General features: G+C 52.8%; 7 protein-coding genes across 7 annotated transcripts; 3 read left to right on the forward strand and 4 right to left on the reverse strand.

Moving 5' to 3' along the window:
* Positions 1-26: 26 nt before the first annotated feature.
* Positions 27-1,058, reverse strand: LTS14_000470 (uncharacterized protein; the record flags this gene model as incomplete). The annotated part of the gene is made up of 2 exons (XM_064833183.1): positions 27-372; positions 454-1,058. 2 exons carry the CDS (start codon positions 1,056-1,058, stop codon positions 27-29), a joined length of 951 nt encoding a protein of 316 aa, XP_064699452.1.
* A 1,166-nt stretch (positions 1,059-2,224) lies between these two features.
* On the forward strand, positions 2,225-5,303 carry ARO80 (zinc finger transcriptional activator; the record flags this gene model as incomplete). The annotated part of the gene is made up of 2 exons (XM_064833184.1): positions 2,225-2,358; positions 2,414-5,303. 2 exons carry the CDS (start codon positions 2,225-2,227, stop codon positions 5,301-5,303), a joined length of 3,024 nt encoding a protein of 1,007 aa, XP_064699453.1.
* Positions 5,304-5,762: 459 nt separating this feature from the next.
* LTS14_000472 (uncharacterized protein) lies at positions 5,763-7,311 on the reverse strand (the record flags this gene model as incomplete). The annotated part of the gene is made up of 3 exons (XM_064833185.1): positions 5,763-6,524; positions 6,579-6,945; positions 6,998-7,311. The coding sequence occupies 3 exons, from the start codon at positions 7,309-7,311 to the stop codon at positions 5,763-5,765; spliced, it is 1,443 nt and encodes a 480-aa protein (XP_064699454.1).
* A 396-nt stretch (positions 7,312-7,707) lies between these two features.
* FBA1 (Fructose-bisphosphate aldolase 1) lies at positions 7,708-10,671 on the reverse strand (the record flags this gene model as incomplete). Its single annotated transcript, XM_064833186.1, has 2 exons — positions 7,708-8,801; positions 9,600-10,671. The coding sequence occupies 2 exons, from the start codon at positions 10,669-10,671 to the stop codon at positions 7,708-7,710; spliced, it is 2,166 nt and encodes a 721-aa protein (XP_064699455.1).
* A 1,650-nt stretch (positions 10,672-12,321) lies between these two features.
* LTS14_000474 (uncharacterized protein) lies at positions 12,322-13,884 on the forward strand (the record flags this gene model as incomplete). Its single annotated transcript, XM_064833187.1, has 1 exon — positions 12,322-13,884. One exon carries the CDS (start codon positions 12,322-12,324, stop codon positions 13,882-13,884), a length of 1,563 nt encoding a protein of 520 aa, XP_064699456.1.
* A 693-nt stretch (positions 13,885-14,577) lies between these two features.
* LTS14_000475 (uncharacterized protein) lies at positions 14,578-16,503 on the forward strand (the record flags this gene model as incomplete). Its single annotated transcript, XM_064833188.1, has 1 exon — positions 14,578-16,503. One exon carries the CDS (start codon positions 14,578-14,580, stop codon positions 16,501-16,503), a length of 1,926 nt encoding a protein of 641 aa, XP_064699457.1.
* Positions 16,504-16,750: 247 nt separating this feature from the next.
* LTS14_000476 (uncharacterized protein) lies at positions 16,751-17,872 on the reverse strand (the record flags this gene model as incomplete). The annotated part of the gene is made up of 2 exons (XM_064833189.1): positions 16,751-17,587; positions 17,666-17,872. 2 exons carry the CDS (start codon positions 17,870-17,872, stop codon positions 16,751-16,753), a joined length of 1,044 nt encoding a protein of 347 aa, XP_064699458.1.
* Between the last annotated feature and the right edge of the window lie 287 nt (positions 17,873-18,159).

Consider the following 18,159-nt stretch of genomic DNA (forward strand, 5'->3'; position numbering starts at 1 on the left):
AGCTTCCAGGCACATACTATCCTCTATCATACTTGGCTAGACTTGTTCGCTGTCCAGTGATCTCCTCCACCCATCAGCTGTGTCCCTTTCCCCAGATCTCGCTCTCTGCTCTCACCCAGCCACTCCTTCCTCGTGCCCAGAATCCCTTCCTCAATATTCCACGCCCGTCCACCTTCGATATATATCGTTCCTCCACACACCTTGCCATCCGAGGTTACGCCTACAATTGTCCTCGCGACGTCCTCGGGACTGTTAGCAGGGAGATCATTGGCTTTCCAGATGTCCTCGATACCGGCCACGAGGCGTGTGGTCGTCATCCAGGGGCATATAGCATTCGTGCGGATTGGATTGGGTTGGGTTTCGGCCAGGGAACTGTGGGGAGTTATGATACATCAGTTTAATAAACCCAAGCCTGTGGGGGCTTCTGTGGAATGAAGGGATGCCACGACTCACCTTCTCAACGACCTCATGAGACCCAGAACACCGTGTTTACTAGCCGTGTACACATACAAGCCCGGATCTTCTCGAAACCCAGCTACAGAGGATACGAGCGTAAGACTTTTATCCTGCTTGCTGTCATTGCCACCTTCTCGCGCTGGTTGCCGCAGGTACACGCTTGCCACGCGAGCAAAGTACAGAGGTCCTTTCAGATTGACATCGACGACAGCCATACTCTTCCCTGGATCCTGCTTCACACTCTCCAGATCCAGAGCGGGATCGAACATATTCCCCTGCTCCCCTAGGCCGGCGTTCGCGATCGCGTGGTCCACTCGGCCGCAAAGTTCGTAGGCTGTCTGGAAGAGCGTCACGTTGTCGGAGTACTTTGTCACATCGCAGGGGACGAACTTTACTCTGGGACCGTCGCCACCATCGGGGTTGTCGAGGTCTTTCTCTAGGCTCTGACCAGCTGAGTCAAGGACGTCCCCGAAGAAGACGTGAGCTCCCGCCGTGTGGAGGAGACGGACAAGGGATTGGCCAACGCCCAGAGCTCCGCCTGTCAGGACGACGACTTTGCCCTTCAAGCTGGACGCTGGGCCGGGCTGGAATTGGGTCGTCATTATCGCTGGCCTATGGGCGTAGCTTCTCCGTGCACGGATTCACTCTCCAAGATGTACACCTGGCTCCGTTCAGGCGATCGAGCTGATCGGGCCTGAAGATGTCTCGGTGGGCAGTCGCCTCGGGCAATTGCGTCGATGGTATCTGGTCCCGGATCTCTCTCCGGTTGATCTACTGATCTCGTACTAGGAACACTCTAGAAGTATCCGAGCTGGACATGTGGGACAGCACGCTACAGGGACCACGATAACGGCTCGACATTCTACCTTCGAGGCATCCACAAGACACGCACGGCACTTCGTCGACGATGCAGGAGAGGACGACCCCACTCTGCACACTTCACCATGCTCCGCGAGATCCACTTCCCTCGCTCGTACCTGACGATCGAGCGGATGTATTCCGCTTCTACCAATCTCACCAGGCGATGAATGCTACGATGCGATGGTCCTATTGCGAGAATCATGCTGCATTCCAGCTTAGGAAGGCACGACAGCAAGGCAACGAGGCGCCCACGTTTCACGACATATGCGTTCATGCTTCGACCATACGTAGCACAAGCCCCTCTTGTTCGTCCAAGCTCGTCCGTCTTCTTGATTGCTTCACACCATCTCTCATGCAATACCGTTCATGCTCATGCTTATCGTCGCCAGCCATCATATATCTCCTTCATCTCTTAAGCTTCACTCTTCTCCTATTCGTGCTCGTTGCTGTCACCTCGGCAGCTCGTGACACGGCCTTGCCGACGACTAACGCCGTTTCCCTCCGGAAGTGACCTGTTCCGTGTGACCAAGCACCGCCACTATCCATTCATCGCTGACGTCGGCCTACAAGAGATCAATTCGACTGACTCACAACACTCTGGAAACATGCAACAAACAGAGCTTCGAAAGAGCTCCAAGAAAATCGCCATCATCCTCCTCCCGAACAACAACACCTGACCAATCAACACACACATCCACCACGCGACCATAGCTCTCGGGCAGCCTGCACAAGCGGCCGCTGCAACCCAGTCGATAGCGCTGCCCCGCCGGCGGGCCACAAATCCCCACCCGGGTGGTCGCCTCGAGTCTCTGCGATAAGCACACTCGACCGAGGCTGACCGAATACCCTGAGCGCTTTGCGCCGGGTCAAGCTCATCCTCGTTGTCTACATGACAAGAAATCCAACCATGGCTTCTGCCGCCAACATCTACGCTAGTAATGTTCGTACGAACTCGCATGGTGGGTCTCAGTATGATGGCACGCCCGATCCAGGTCAGCAGGGCAAGGATCCTGCTGCTCATCAGCGTACCTATCAGGCTTGGTATGTAATGTTGGAACATGTCGTCGACGATACTCAAACACTGATCATTGTATAGCATTCCATGCAGAAACCGCAAAGTCCGTTGCGATCTAGGATCTGTCGACAACCCCAGCGATCCGCCATGTCTACGCTGCAAGAGGGAGTCGAAGGAGTGCTACTTCTCCTCGACTCGTCGCAAGAAGAAGAAGAGTGGTATCGGTGATGGTGCCGAAGACTCGGACGAGGAAGTCCCCGAAGCCAAGCATACTAGGAAGAGAGCAAGGCAATCTCCAGATCGTGTCGATGAAGAAGAAGCTGAGGAGGAGCCACGTACGCCGGGTGGTTCACTTGGTAGACGCCAACCACTTCGTCGCCCACACCCACAGAAGCCTGTACAGTACACTGAGGAGGATCATCAAGCTAGTGAGCATGCGGCCGCTATGTTGCAGAGCTCGGAGGTGCATGGTGGGCACGATGCCCTGAAAGTGCTCTATCATGTCGCCTACAATGCACTCCCTCGCGACCGCAACAACAGCGGTGGATCACTTGAGCGCCCTAGCTTCAATAGCACTTCGCCTTTGCTGCCAGCAGGCATGATCAGCCCACGCTCGATCAAGCACGGCAACGGCAACTCGACAGATGCTACTTCTTCGCGGACTCCTCTTGCTGCTCAAGCCGCATCTCGAGGCAGGCACAATACCAACACATCACACCCCAGCTTCAAAGAGACCACGACTATTGATCGCAATGCGATCGCGGACTCGCTCAAAGCATGGTCAAGATTCCGCTTCGTTCGCGAAGGCTGGTTTACGGCGCAAGAGGCGATCGACTACATCCAGTACTTCTACAAGTACCTTGCGCCTCTGACGCCGGTCGCCCTCCCAACATTCAGTCCTCACAGCGCGCACGAGCGAATGCTCACCCAAGAACCGATGCTCACGATCACTATCCTCCTGATCGCCTCTCGTCACATGAAGCTTTCCGGCCCAGGCTCCATCAGCCGTCCATACGAGATACACAAGCGGCTGTGGAGCTACTTGCAAGGTATGATCAATCGTGTGGTTTGGGGTCAGGAGCAATTCGGTGGTGGCTATTGTGGTGCTGGTAGTACGCCTGCTGGTAGTGTGCCAGCTAGTGACATGAACCCGCTTGCTCGCAAGGGTCTCAGGACGTTGGGTACCGTCGAGTCTCTTGTGCTTCTGACGGAATGGCACCCTCGTATGATGCACTTCCCACCGGACGAGGCAGATGCTGAGCTTATGCTGCCTGACGAGCCTGTCAGCACGCCGGTCATGATTGATGAGGACGATGTGCCTAAGGGCATCGGTGGTCAGCGCATGGACACTTGGCTCGAGCCCGTCTGGCGCTCCGATCGTATGTGCTGGATGCTTCTCGGCATGGCCATGTCCCTCGCATTCGAAGTGGGGGTGTTCGATGCTTCAGACTGGCAGAGGCACGCTCGCACTATCGAGGGCCAGCCGCTCTCGCCTGGTGATCTGCAGACATACGACAAGCGCCGTGGTAGTGTTAGGGACTTGCTTCTCGTCTACGTCACCCAGACGAGTGGTAGGCTCGGCCTGACTACTGTGCTGCCGACCAATTACAGCAAGCCCGAAGACAGCAACATCTTCGACCGTAAGTACGTTCACCATGCCAGTCAGCAGGAGACGATCATGCACTTCTGGCTTCGCATGGCTGCTATCATCCGCGAAGGCAACTCCAGCATCTTCGCCAACAAGACCTTCACGCGAGACCTCATCAAGAATGGCGAGTATGGCAAGGCTATACAGCAGCTCTCGGCCAAGCTGAACGAGTGGCGTCAAGACTTCGAGAGGTGTCTCACCATTCCGAAGCATATGCGTGCTATACTCATGATCGAGTACGAGTACTGCCGTGTCTACACTAATGCGCTTGCACTTCAGGCTGTCGCTGAGCGCTGTGCCAACGAGCAGCCTCTCAATGTGTTTGAGAATCCTGCCGTCGAGATCGTGCGCGAAAATCAGAATATCACTACCAACGGCTTAAGGAGTGATGCGCCTATCTCGCCACATGCCCTTGCCAAATGGCTTGGTGGCGACCGGACTTACATGCTTGAAGTCGGTGACGCTGCTCGGAACCTGCTCAAGATTGTGGTCGAGGATCTCTACCCTGAGGAGTATCTGCGCCACGCTCCCGTCCGCACTTACTTCCGCATCATCAGTGTCGCCATCATCCTCCTCAAATCTTTCTCTCTCGGCGCCAGCGAGAGCGATGTGGCTGACTCCCTCAATCTCATGGACCGCACTATCGATGCCTTGCAGACATGCATCGTGGATGATGTGCACGTCGCTAGCCGCTTCGCCGAATTACTCAGTCGTCTCAGCGAGAGCCTCAAACCACGCCTTGTGCGCATCACAGCCGATGGTCGCGTCAATCGCAGCACTCGTGCCAGCATGCCTGGCACACCAGTCCCCATGTCCATGCCCGGCAATGACATGCACAGCCGTGCCTACGTGCAGCAGATGCAGCAAGCCATGGCGGGTGCTACTATGGCGATGCCACAGCAGCAACAGCAACAGCATCAACAGTGGACCTATGGCAACACCGCTTTCGATAACACTGTCAACAATGGCTACAACAATCCACTCCTTGGCATCTCCTCCGATGCCTACGACCTGACCGGCAACGACTTCTCCGTTATGCCACCACCCACGTACATGCAATCTCCAACCAACACTCACGGCCTGAACGGTACAAATGGCGCTCAGACTACCGGTGGAGGCGCTTACGACCCTGTCTACGGCACTAATACTTACGGCGGCGGCGTCACAGCACCAGAAGATTGGTTGACTCTGCCTCTGGATGGTCTATTTGGTAGCAATGGAGCTGTGATTGAGCAGACTATGTGGGGCCCTCAGATTGGCGATCATGATATGCTCGAAGTCCTGCTTAATGGGCAGATTGGCGGGAACGGGTTTGGTGCTTAGATGCGACGAGACTGCGACGCTGACGACAGACACGACGATGATGATGAAGAAGTGATACGACTATGTCGGTGCTGGGGTGGTCAGGGCTTGTAGCTTTGCCTACAAAGATGGCTTCTGACTGACTGCGGTACGGCTCGATGACTTGTGGCTTTCTTTCGACGCTCACATATGTGCCGTTTCTGCAATGCACAAAGAGCGATTGTCGCGATGGCGCAAGGGCCTTACCAGCCACGCCTTTCGGTGGTGCCTCGTGCTTAGAGACTGCTACTTGAGATACCCCTGAGCATAGCCTGATGATAGTGATGCAAAGATACAATAATTCAAAACTCCTACAAGTATCTCCGCGAAAGCAGAAGGTTATCTGCCTTGTAAACCTGCAAACACCCCTTTCCACTCTCAACAAGTACTGGAACACAGAACTCGTGGCCCTTATACGCGGCCAGTCCGATTTCTTGGTCTTCAAGCAGATAGCACCTCTTCCTTGACTTCCTCCATGACCTGTCCCGGTTCTCGTACAGGCGAGTCCCGTCTTTCGGCTGGCTCGGAATCGATGGTGTACGTTGCAGCCAATCTCGCCATCAAGTGATCCTTCGCGGTCATTGCCCTGCCATCCCTCGAACCATTCTTACCAGTCTGCTTCATGTATTTCTGTACGAGTGCGCTTGGTACCGGCTCCAGTAGCACATCATCGAGAGGATGGCAAAAGTAGGCGAGACTGTATCTATCTTCGCCACCATCTTTGGGGAAGATGACGCGGTGAACGGTCGACTTGAGCAGACCGCCTGTCCAGTCTTCGAGTAGGTCACCCACGTTCACGAGGATCGGCAGGATGGGCGGTTCCCATCGCGCGACAACAGCAGATCTGTTTCGGCCCATATGTAGGGGTGGTGCTATCAATCCCAGCGGCGTAAAAATCTCAATCACACCTGTAGCAGTCTCGGGACACTCGATCTGGTATCCTTGTGGTAGAAACATGTTGAACTTGTTGAGAATAATTGGGCGGTCTTGGAACATTGTGACCATCTTGCTAAGCACAGCTTCGGTATCCTTATCTTGGCTGTACTGGTGCATGAAAATCAGAAAGTCATAACGTTCGTGTTCTCGCAGGTAGCTGGCTTTCTCCATTGCTTGTATGAATATATCCGAGAAGTTCCTCGTGTTTGCTATCGTCTGCCGGGGAGCGCCATTGCTTGGATCTCGAGGATCAACGAGAACTGGAATCTAATGGCACAGGTCAGAGTCTATCATCACCTCGTGAAAGATTCCTCTACTTACCCAATCGCCACTTGGTGTCTTGATCTCCAGACCAGGCTGACCTTGTTGTTGAAAAAGCAAGGTGATACTACCGAAATCACTATGAGCACCAGCACGAATGTCGACGCCTTCTTCATGATCTTCCACTTGCGGATAATAGAGCATACGGAAGACGCTTCCAGACGGCCGGTAAAGGTCGTTCGAGTTATGGCGTGAGACAAACCAGTCCTGCTGTACACTCAGAGCTTTTGCGAGGAGTTCGAAGATCTTGAGACAGAGTTCGTGGCAACTCTGCTGGAAGAGTGCAATCCGTGGTGCCACTGCGGCGAGCTGTGCAGGCACGGGTTGTTGCAACACGCCGTGGACGGGCTCGCCAATATTGAAGGCTCTACGAGCAGCCAGTCAGCTTGATAAGATCCTCACCACAGATCTGCACTCACTCCTTAACATCTGGCCGCTTCTGCATTGCCGGATCCAGTTTTTCCACCCCTCTGCTCAGCCATCCATAGTTTCCACCCGCCTTGTTACTGCCGATAGCCACGGTTTGCTTCACTTCTGGTGGCAATGCAAAGAAACGCTTTGAGATCCCGAAGGCATCATTTATTGCTTGATGCTTGACTGGCCCACCAATGTTGTCGATGTAAACAAATCCATGGTTGGCAGCCGCCCTGAGCAATTGCTGAGCAGCTTCTGGATTGCTGTCTCGTATATCGATGATTGGTATCCTATTCTCGCTTTCGGGAATAGACCCCATATCGATGGATGGCGCCCTGAAGAAGTATAAGATTATTTCGAGATATGTGTACGTTGTGGAAGAGTACGACAGTGAAGTGGGAAGGTCTCGAGCGGTATCACACCCGAAGTGGTAAGCACTTCCACTAGGTGATAGTGCCTGCCAAAAACATTGATCAATCGGAAGCGTCTGCACAGATTGTAGCAAAGAGTTGATGTCGAGACAGATATTCCTCTTGCTCCTTTACGTTCAAGCTCGGAATTGGGACACATGTTTTTGGAAAGGTATCATTTGTACATCTAAGCAATTCTAAAAGCCGGCCTCCTGTACTTGGCAAAAATGTATAAGAATGTGATGTCGTCAAAGATGCTGCGCCCTGCGCGATAGTGATGTTCTTCGCCGCAGGGAATGTCTAGCTCATGTGCCCAAGAATTGATCGATCCTCTTCTTCATGTCTTGAGCAATTAGACTGTGTACAGTGGTAGTCGGCTCAATATAGGTCATCCAAAAGAACTTCGTAGCACCCTCCCAATAGTATGAGCCGGCGGTACATGTATCCCAAATTGCGTCACTTTTGCCATCACACCAGTCTGTCAGGGGTTGCGTCAGGCCGTACTGATCCTTGTTGTCCATCAAGTTATCCATGAAGGTGAACACGTCGTAATAGATGAGCTTGTCAGCGTACTTGGATTCCTTCACTGCTTGCTCGATGGCGTTATTGGCTTTCTGGATGATGTTGCCGAGTACAGGCAAGACTTTGTCGCATGGAGTTGTGCCGCAGAGGTATGTGAAACCAACGGGAGCACGATGCTTGGGATAAATGTTCGCGATGAAAACATAAGGGGCACCAAGCTCGATCAAATGTTCCGCATTGTATGTGATGCGATCCGACATGTTGCTCGCGAACCAATCGTTATGAGGGTCGCCCTCCCAGAACCAGTCGGTATGATCCATCAGATCAGTATGTCCTGTCCAGATGAACTGTAGAGCATTCTTGATATTCCCAGGGCTGCCACCCTTCGTGTAGTTCCAAAAGATCTGATCGTGCACAGATGGGATGATGTCGCCGTTCAGGAGCTTCGGGCCGGAGCTCGTGTAAGTATTGTTGATGGTGGCTCCGATAGTAGAGCCTCCACAGCATCCGCCGAAGGCATAGTCCGCAAGTGGCACGTTGAGTAGGTCCGCCAAATATGACACAGCAACTGGGCCATCTGTCCAGGTTCCAAATCCATAGCTGTCGCCCGTTGGCCCGCCCATAATGCCGTGCGCGTAGGACCCATTGCCATTGTCGCTCAGCTCATCGCCAAATGCCACGAGCTGATTGAATGGATAGGTACTTCGCTTTGTCGAGACTTGAGGGTGCGAGTGATGCACATGATGCGCTGGCGTTGCAGCCGCGAAAGTGGCCAACAGACTAAGCCCCAGAGCAATCGTCGTGGGCATGTTGGAGCAGGATCTCAACAAGTGTAAGGTCTGCAGAATCGTGTCGATAATCGAGATAGGTCGTGATACTGTCGTGATTGTGAAATGAATGGACGTAACGGCACAGCCGTGTACAAAGCGTCGATAGAACAAAGACAGCGTGGGTATTGATCACCAAGAGGATGGAACAAAGAATAGATTGTCAAGCAGAGAAAGCAGACATACAGACCTGATGTACCTACTGTGATTCTCCGTACGTAGGTAGTCAACGACGAACTCACTCGGCCGCGGAGTGGCGGCACCTCACCAAGCAGAGGCCTCTCGGTGAATGCCAAACGCCTTCGCGGCAGCCACGAAGCAGTGAGGTAGTCCTTCGATAGAACCAAAGATCCACCTTCTGCCATGTGGTGCCAAAGATGTTGGTATTCCTCCTGAGACAGGATGTTCGTGTGGTTGGAAAATGACCAGATGCAGTGGCAGCCAGGAATCAAACTTCGGCAGCCCGTGTTTCATGTCGCGCCAATCTCAGATTTTCAAGATTGCAGTGCGGTCGGGATCCTTGGCTGTCTGTATACTTTCGGCACACGCATGGCAGGAGGAACATGTTGTTCATTCTCGCCGTGATGTGGAAAGACAATCCTGAGATTGGTGTATGAAGATAAGGGCAGGAGGAAGCAGACGAAGTGAAAACAATGAAGGTGGCGCACAGGCCATGCGAGCCTTGGCGGTGGTGTGAGGTGGTTTTCTGGTTTTGGTAGGATATCTACATACTCATTGTTGCTGCCTCATACTAATTGCCGAACAGCAGACTTATCCACGCTCCCTTCATAACGACTCGTCAGATTTCCAGACATGCTTTCAAAGGTGCCATGATGATCAAAGCTGACCAGCAGTGTTGAAGTCCTTGAGAGCAGTCTCAACGCGCTTGGTCATGGTCTTCTCACCCTCACGGACCCACACACGAGGATCGTAGTATTTCTTGTTTGGCTTATCCGCGCCATCCGGGTTGCCAACCTGGGTATTGACATACTCCTTCTTGTTAATCATGTAGTCGCGGATACCCTCAGTGTACGCATACTGCAAATCCGTGTCGAGGTTAACCTTGACAACACCGTAGGAGATGGCGTCGAGGAACTCCTGCTTGCTGGAGCCGGAGCCACCGTGGAAGACAAGGAAGACGGGCTTCTCGTCCTTGGTGCCTTCCTTCTCGGCAACGTACTTCTGGTGCTTGCTCAAGAGCTCAGGGTGAAGCTTGACGTTGCCAGGCTTGTAGACGCCGTGCACGTTGCCGAAACCAGCCGCTATAGAGAAGTATGGGCTGATGGGGCTGAGAGTCTTGTAGATCTCATAGATGTCCTCCGGCTGGGTGTATAGGCTGTTGTTGTCAACGGACTCGTTGTTCACACCGTCCTCCTCACCACCAGTGATACCGATCTCCATCTCGAGCCATTGCTTCATTGGCGCCGCACGCTTGAGGTACTTGGCAGTGGTCTCGATGTTCTCCTTCACCTCCTCCTCGGACAAGTCGATCATGTGGCTGGAGAAGAGCGGGGTCTTGTTGTCCTTGAACCATGCCTCGTCGGCGTCGAGCATGCCATCGAGCCATGGCAGAAGCTTCTTGGCGCAGTGGTCGGTGTGGAGGATGACTGGGATGCCATATGCTGGTGCAATAGCTCGGATGTAGTGCGCAGCAGCGACACTGCCAGCGATCGAAGCGAATTGGTCCTTGTTGTCTACGCCCTTGCCGGCGAAGTAGGCAGCACCACCTTGCGAGACCTGGAGGATGATCGGGCTCTTCGAGTTACGGGCAGCCTCGAGAGATGCTACGACAGTAGAGGAGGAAGTGACGTTGATGGCAGGGACGGCATATTTGTTCTCCTGCGCATGCTGAAACAGCTTGCGAACATCCTCGCCATAGATCACACCGTTTGGCACGCCGATCTTGTTGGAGGAAGACATGGTTTGGTAGTTCGAGTTAGGTGTGAGGTTCTGATTGTGGTTTTGTACAGTACAGTTGTGATTGCAGAGTGAAGAAAGTGAAATAGACCTCTTAATAAGAGATCATTCCACAGAATCTGAAGCAACCCCTCCACCATTGGAGGGGCCAGGTTCCTCCGTATTCCGCCGAACAACTTACCGGACAGCTCCCGAGGCCGCCCGAACAACCATTGGCAGTCAAGCCAACCAAGTGTACGACTTCCGAGCCTTGAAGCATGCTATCCAGTTGCTTACATCGCTCTCCTCGAATGATACAGTGTCCTGAGAAGGACTCCAGCGACTACGATCGCTCAGGATGCGGTGAAAGTTGCGGAGATAGCCATAAAAAGAAACGCCGTTGAATAAGGCCGCCGTGCAGACCGCGTGGGGACAAGGGCTGCAACGATGCCTTTTTGAACTGCTGCTTGCATGCAGGACATCCTCCCACGTCTTGGCTGGATCTCGTAATCTCAAACTGGGCTCAGGTACGCATCGTTGTACGCTATGAGCACTCGAAAGCATCGAAGTAAGGACCTACGATTCCTCCAGATCCTCCAGACTGCCTGGGTCACATATATGGTTGCAACAATGCCGTGTGAGCAGACATGATGTCGTCCCGGCTCCACTGCCTCCAATCATTGTCGATCGTTGCACGCAACGACACGAAGCTCAATCAAGCCCCCCAGCGATCAGTAGCGAGGACCACCTGGTAAGACTGATCGCGGATAGGGAGGTCGACCATGCGTGACCAACAGAAACGTACAGTCGGAGTAGAGAAGTGCTAATGGAGGGATCCTTGGTCTGCTTTTCAAGAATTTCGCATGTCTTTCTGAGGAAGAAGAGACCATCCGGACGTCTCGCCAATCATGTCGTCTTACCAGCGGAACATATCACGGATATGTGTATGGAGGGCCCGCAAAGCAATATTGAAGAGTAGATCTCGAGCAGTGCGACGATGTCTGTCACCTCTCGGTGACAGGAGAACATAATGATTTCTCACCAGCGGATCTCGGGAGTTTCTCTTGGGCATTGGCTAAGTTCTGATATGCCGTTACAGTATACTTCTCGACGTCGAGATCATGTCCGCTAAGGTGGTCGGCTTGGGGATAAGATGACACCTTTCCATGGCATACTTGCGAGAACTCTGCTACTTTCAAAAATGCTCTGGTAGGGACCTTGGTGTTTGCTATCGATTGACAAGAGGCGTCGTTGTCTTAATGGTCCTCTATATGTACCTTTTGGACGATGACGATTACGCGTAGCTTTCGATGCGCTTGGCTGCTTCGGGCTGGTGCAGATCAAAGCCGCAGGTGCTGAGCCACAGTGGTGGTGCCAACAACGCGGCTGTCCATACACCTACGACTACTGTACTCTCATTTTTAGATGTGACAAGGCTGGCGTTAAGGGCGCTGTCAGACTACGCTCTCCTTTTCCTTCATTCTGTACGCTGCGGGATCTGTACGATAAAAGCGAAGTAGAAACTCTGCCCGTGCAATTGACTTCGCCGTCCGCGCAACAAAGCAATATTACACTTGCTCCTGTTAACCACGGATTCCAACACCGAATTGGTCTTGCATGAGCACCGGCTAGTTTCCAAGACGACCAGCCTGAGCCGGGCGAGCAACTGCAAAGATGAGCTCTCACGATTACTACAATTCGAGCTATGCCCAACCTACGCCATATCATGATCCAGTATACGACACATACAACAGACGAGACGATGAACTGCCACCTCTTCCCGGCGGCTCATCCTATGGGAATCACAGCGCCTACCCATATTCCCATCAAACACCATCACAGTCCTATTCGGGCGCAAGTGGACGACTGCACGATGAGCCCGACCCTTTCGAGGATCAGAATGCCATACCTTTAAAGCAGAACCGGAAACACGAATCGCATACTACCATATCACCAATACTTCCCCAACAAGAAACAGAAGACTCGTTCGTAAGAGATGTAGACCCACGAAAACGACGGAAACGAAGAAGTGTGCCAAGGGACGGTTGGTTTAGTGGACGCATACCATGGGTGGTGTATACCCTTTCCGTCGTGGAGCTGATAGTCTTCATCGCCGAGCTGGTTAAGATGGGAGTCCTGACGAAGTCACCAATCGAGATACATCCTTCCTTCAACCCCATGATCGGACCATCACCATACGTCCTTATCAACATGGGCGCACGATATCAGCCCTGCATGCACAACATGCCGAACGTTCAAAATGCTACAGAGAAGATATCCTGGCCTTGTCCAAATGCCACATCGACTACTGGCGCGGATGTGTCGTGCTCGTTGTCCGAGCTTTGTGGGTTTAGTGGTGTGCCTGATCCGCATGTTGGGGGAGATATTCATGATCAGCCTGCCCCTAACCAGTGGTGGAGGTTCATTGTGCCCATCTTCATCCATGCTGGTATTATCCATATCTCGTTCAATCTGCTCCTGCAGCTCACACTGGGCAAGGACATCGAGCGGCTGATAGGAAGCGTCCGCTTTGCAATCGTCTACTTTGCAGCGGGAATCTTCGGCTTCGTCCTTGGTGGCAACTTTGCAGCGAATGGCATAGCATCTTGCGGCTGCTCTGGAAGCCTGTTTGGCATTCTTGCAATAAATCTGCTTGATCTTCTCTACACCTGGAAAGACCGGAAAGGACCAGTCAAGGATCTACTGTGGATTGTTCTGGACATTATCATTGCATTCGTGCTTGGTCTTCTACCAGGTCTTGACAACTTCTCCCATATAGGCGGCTTCCTCATGGGACTCGTCCTTGGGGTATGCATCCTGCGCTCACCCTCAGCTGTTGCACGGCGCACATCGACAGGCGAGAACCGATATAGTGGCCTCTCGAACGCTCGAAGCACATCTGGACGCGAAGAAGGTCTTCTTGGCTTCTTCAAACAACCACTGGGCTTCTTCCAGAACCGCCGAGGTATATGGTGGGCATGGTGGCTTGTCCGTGCAGCGGCATTGATTGGATGTCTGATTGGGTTCATCTTGCTCCTCACGAACTTCTACAAGGAGCCAATGGTCGGGTGTTCGTGGTGCAAATACCTTTCGTGCTTGCCTGTAAAGACTGGAACGACGAATTGGTGCGATGTTGGTAACTTGAACTTCACGCCTACGAATGGGACGAGCAAGAGAGATCTGTTAGGCGTAATGATAGGAGATATGTGGATGTTGGAGGATCATGCTATATCATGAGTGTACCAACGACTGATAGATTTCCTCTTGTGATAGCGATTTAGCGGAGATTAATTAGATGCGGTCTTTACCTCAAAAGTGCCCCTTACACACGTCGTTCACGGTAGTAGACTCATGCTCGTAAGCCATTATCTCCACTATGCGCCACATGATTGCAGCGGCAGCCGTTAGCCGGGGAACCGGGCATCGCCAGATTCGTGAGAAGCCGAAGAATGAACAAGTCGAATGCGATGAGATAGGAACGTTGATGAAAGAGAAGCTTGAGCCAAGAAGAGGACGTCCTCATCTGGATGACAACCTGATGTAGCATATGACTTCATGGCAAATCTACAATCAGGCAAGTCCGACCACGACGTTACCCATCTTTAGGTCAAACGCTCAGCAATGACGTCCGTCATTGTCAACGAGGGGCGGCATGAGGCAGGAATTAGCCACTTCAATCTTCGGCGCGAGAGAGAAAATCTCCATAGTTTCTAGAAGCCTGTATTCAACTCTCCTCACCGCCTACACTCTTCACAACAGCTGCTACACGGCTTCTATTGCACTAAGCAACTTCGCGATCGCCGTACCTTGCCACGAGTCATAGAGTTCCACCGCTGCTGGTGTTCACCGAGACGTCTCGTTGGCTGAGGAGCTAACAGCGAACGACCGATCGAGTGGCGCGGGCTCGTCGCCGGCGCTATACATCCAATCATGTCTTCCTCCACGGAAAGGCCCAAGAAAATTCAGAGAATCTCGCAGGCTTGCGATCTTTGCCATCGACGGAGCATCAGATGCAGACCCAGTGCGGAGAACCCACAACAGCAATGCCAGAATTGCTACGATTTTGCTGTCGATTGTACATATAATCGTCCTTCGCGACGAAGACGAAACCCTTCATTGGCACACACTTCGCCACCGAATGTATTGTCGGGCGGTGCAGTACAACAGGACACTGTCTCACCTTCGTCCGACGGGTCCAAAACACAGGATACTGGAACGAGCCGGCAGACGAACGGCAATGGCATGGCTAGTGGCCAGCCTGACTATACTGGAGCATATCTCAGCGTACGCGAAGGAGCGCGCGAGGACCTCCTGGACGTGGCATGGCGGTCGTTCGCGCTCGCCAGCATGACGACGATTGAACAGTATATCGAGGTATACATGGACATTGTATATCCGTTGTTCCCACTATTCCATGGCCCAACATTAAAAGACAAGTTGGCAAAACGCCACCATCTGACTGATCGAGGCTTCTTCGCTGCGGCTATGGCTGCTTGTGCACTTGCCGCCGCCAGGGCGAGAGACGGTGCCATTGGTGACAGACCCGACCTGGGCGAGAGTTCGGAGCGATCCTCCGAGGTCTTCTTCGCCGCCGCCCAGGACGCTATACCGAAGGATCTTGGCAAAGCACAGTGTCAGAATTATATGAGAGCTGCCGGTCTGCTGGCGCTCTGCAGCATCCAGTATGGACATATCAATATGATGCATCAATTCATGGGCAATTACACGACACTGGCCGCGATGCAGCAGTTCCACGACGAAACTTATTGGCCACCGACATTGACAGTCGTTGAGCGAGAAGAGCGAAGAAGACTTTTCTGGTCTATGTACACCTTTCAGGTTTATGTGGCGGTCGTATTTGATGGTGTGGTCATGGCGCAGGAAAATCATTCGAAAGTCATGTATCCAAGCGAGATCAACGATGAGGACATAAGTCCAACAAGCCGAGCACCTAGCCCTACTACAGGAGAGAATTGGCTGCAGGGATGGAACTTTACCACAGATCTTTATCGTGTCCTGGAGCATTCGATATGTCGAATGCGAAGGACGAGAGAAGGCCGACTCGATCGTATGTCGGTCACCCGCCTAGTGTGTGCAGGCGACTTACCTGACTCGACAGTCATGGACAATGTTCTCGGTCTGTACTATCAGCTATCGGCACGATTCCGCAACTTCAACGTGGCAGTCACAGGTGATAAGAACCAGGACTTGTTCGGTTTCCAGGCAGCGAACATCCAAGCCACATTACAGCTGGTCCGTATGACGCTGTTCTCGACCAACACCAACCATGATGTCTACCAGAAATGCTATGTGGCTGAGCAAGTACTCACGACCTTCCATAGCATTGCTCCACAGTACCTTCGCGCCATAAGTACGCCTTTGGTGTACCATCTCGGCGGTATCGGACGTATCCTCGGCTCTGTAATGGAAGGTCTACTGTGTGAGCAGTCCTATCAGCGTGTTCGAGCCCTCCTGGTCTCCATGGCAGATCTTTTGCAGGGCCTCGAATCCGGCCTGCAACCGACAACAGGCGCGAGTCATGATCTACGGGCACATATTGAAAAGATCGACCGCTACATGGATGCTCAGCGACAGCTCCTTTCATCCGCGGCTGGTTCGCAGCAGCCCCAATCTCAGCAGGTTGGTAACGACATCAATAATCTTCCGGGCATCACATTACCACATGCACATGCTGCGATGCCGCCACAAACGATGGGGAGGATGGGAATGGCTACGCCGTTGGATGAGTTCCAGCTGCCCGCTGATCTTGTTGATGGCAAGGCGAGGCCCTGGCCTTTCGACTTTTCGCAAGGCGACCAGTACGAATACCCGGTATTGAACGGTTTTGGAGGCTGACATCGATATCTGCTGGTACTACATTTGAGACGGCTTGCTGCCGGAGTCAGCATTAGAGTCAGTGGCAGCGCCTGAGCCTGAGAGAGCACATTCTCACCGTGTGGATTTACGACAGTGATGAGATACACGTGCACATGGCAATGTATGATACAAGTAAATGGAGCAGTGTAAATACGCGAATTGACTTGTCTACCGTATGAGTACGCAATTTTCATACTCGTACTGCCTGGCGCGCCAGCTGTGCAGATCAAAGCCTAGGCTTCCAAGCGGTTTCCAATTTCTTCAGCGCTCGCCGTTCGTCTTCAGTGGCCACAGGGTCTTTCGTGAGTCTGATCATACCATCTTGCACGACAGTTGCAACATGCCGACCACTTGCCGCCCAGACTTTGCTATGAAACATCGCACGTCCCGAGCCAGCACGATCAGACCAGTCTTCCTTACAATACCAGCGACCATCCAGGCTGTCAAGTGGGGAATCTTGGGACGTTGATGGGCCGAACCATAGGTCGTTCATAGCAGCATGGAATATAACCGTGTGCGCCAGGGTGCCCATCTGAGTCCATGTATCGCCCATGTCCAGGTGATTGGCAACTATGAAAAGACTGTTTCGGTCCGATGCATATAGATGGGCACAAAGATGAAGATTCGGATCTCGAGGAAGATTATCAAGCGTCCGATACATGATCAGCTGACGCCGATCCAAGGGATGTAGTGGCTCGTTGTAACGATCCATGTCGACCTTGTGCATTTGCAGGCCGGGAAAAGGCTCATTGACTCCAGTCTCCTTCCGCCGCTTCCAGTACCATGGCACATCCATACCAGGACATTCCTCGAAGTCGCTAGGCTTCTTGCCAGACAAGATGGAGCTGTACTTCTCCCATATATTCACACTTTCCTGAACGTCAAGGGGCGAGGTCTCAGGGTTCTTGAACGAGCAGGTGCAAGTGAAGCAGATGCCCTTCCCTCGGGCCTGTGTGACGTTGACGATCCGTGTCGAGTACGATCGACCATCTCGGATAATGTGAACCTTATAGATGAATGGTATATCTGTCAAGCCCGGCAAGATGAAGTTCCCAGTCACGTTCTGTTGGATTGACCATATCAGCATAAGTCAAAGTAATGCCTGCTGTAATTCAGCAGCGTGGGCCAAGGAACTGCCTACATGCAACACGAAGCCGTCTGCTACAGTATGGCACGCTGCCCAAGCTGCCTGCATGAAGACATGTCCTCCATATGCCCTTTTCTTGCCCACTGCGCCACCAGGCTGAAACGGCAAGGCTATCGATCGGAAAGTCCTCTCATCCACTTGTTCCACGGCGACGAGGTCCTGGAATGGCAAATACGTGTTGCCGCCGTGAGACTGATGCATTGTCACATCACAGCCAGTATGCTGTGCTTACCGTACGATGAATCACACATTGTTGTGAAAGTCGTACCGAGGTACCAAGTCTGGCTGTCATCCCGACCAGCCTCGGACGATCGACAAGTCCTGCCTCGACTTTCGCTGAACTGTTGTGCAAGATGGGTGTATACGCACAAAGCGTCACGAAGCACAGCCCGGGTTTCGAGCGGCGTTCCTCCTTATTCCAAGATGCGTATTGAGGACGGATGCTGCATTCTCGGATTCGATCGGCAGGGTCAAGCAATGTTCGCAGG

The sequence above is a fragment of the Recurvomyces mirabilis genome (assembly GCF_035927965.1).
Source record: "Recurvomyces mirabilis strain CCFEE 5264 chromosome Unknown scaffold_1, whole genome shotgun sequence".
NCBI classification, from domain to species: domain Eukaryota; kingdom Fungi; phylum Ascomycota; class Dothideomycetes; order Mycosphaerellales; family Teratosphaeriaceae; genus Recurvomyces; species Recurvomyces mirabilis.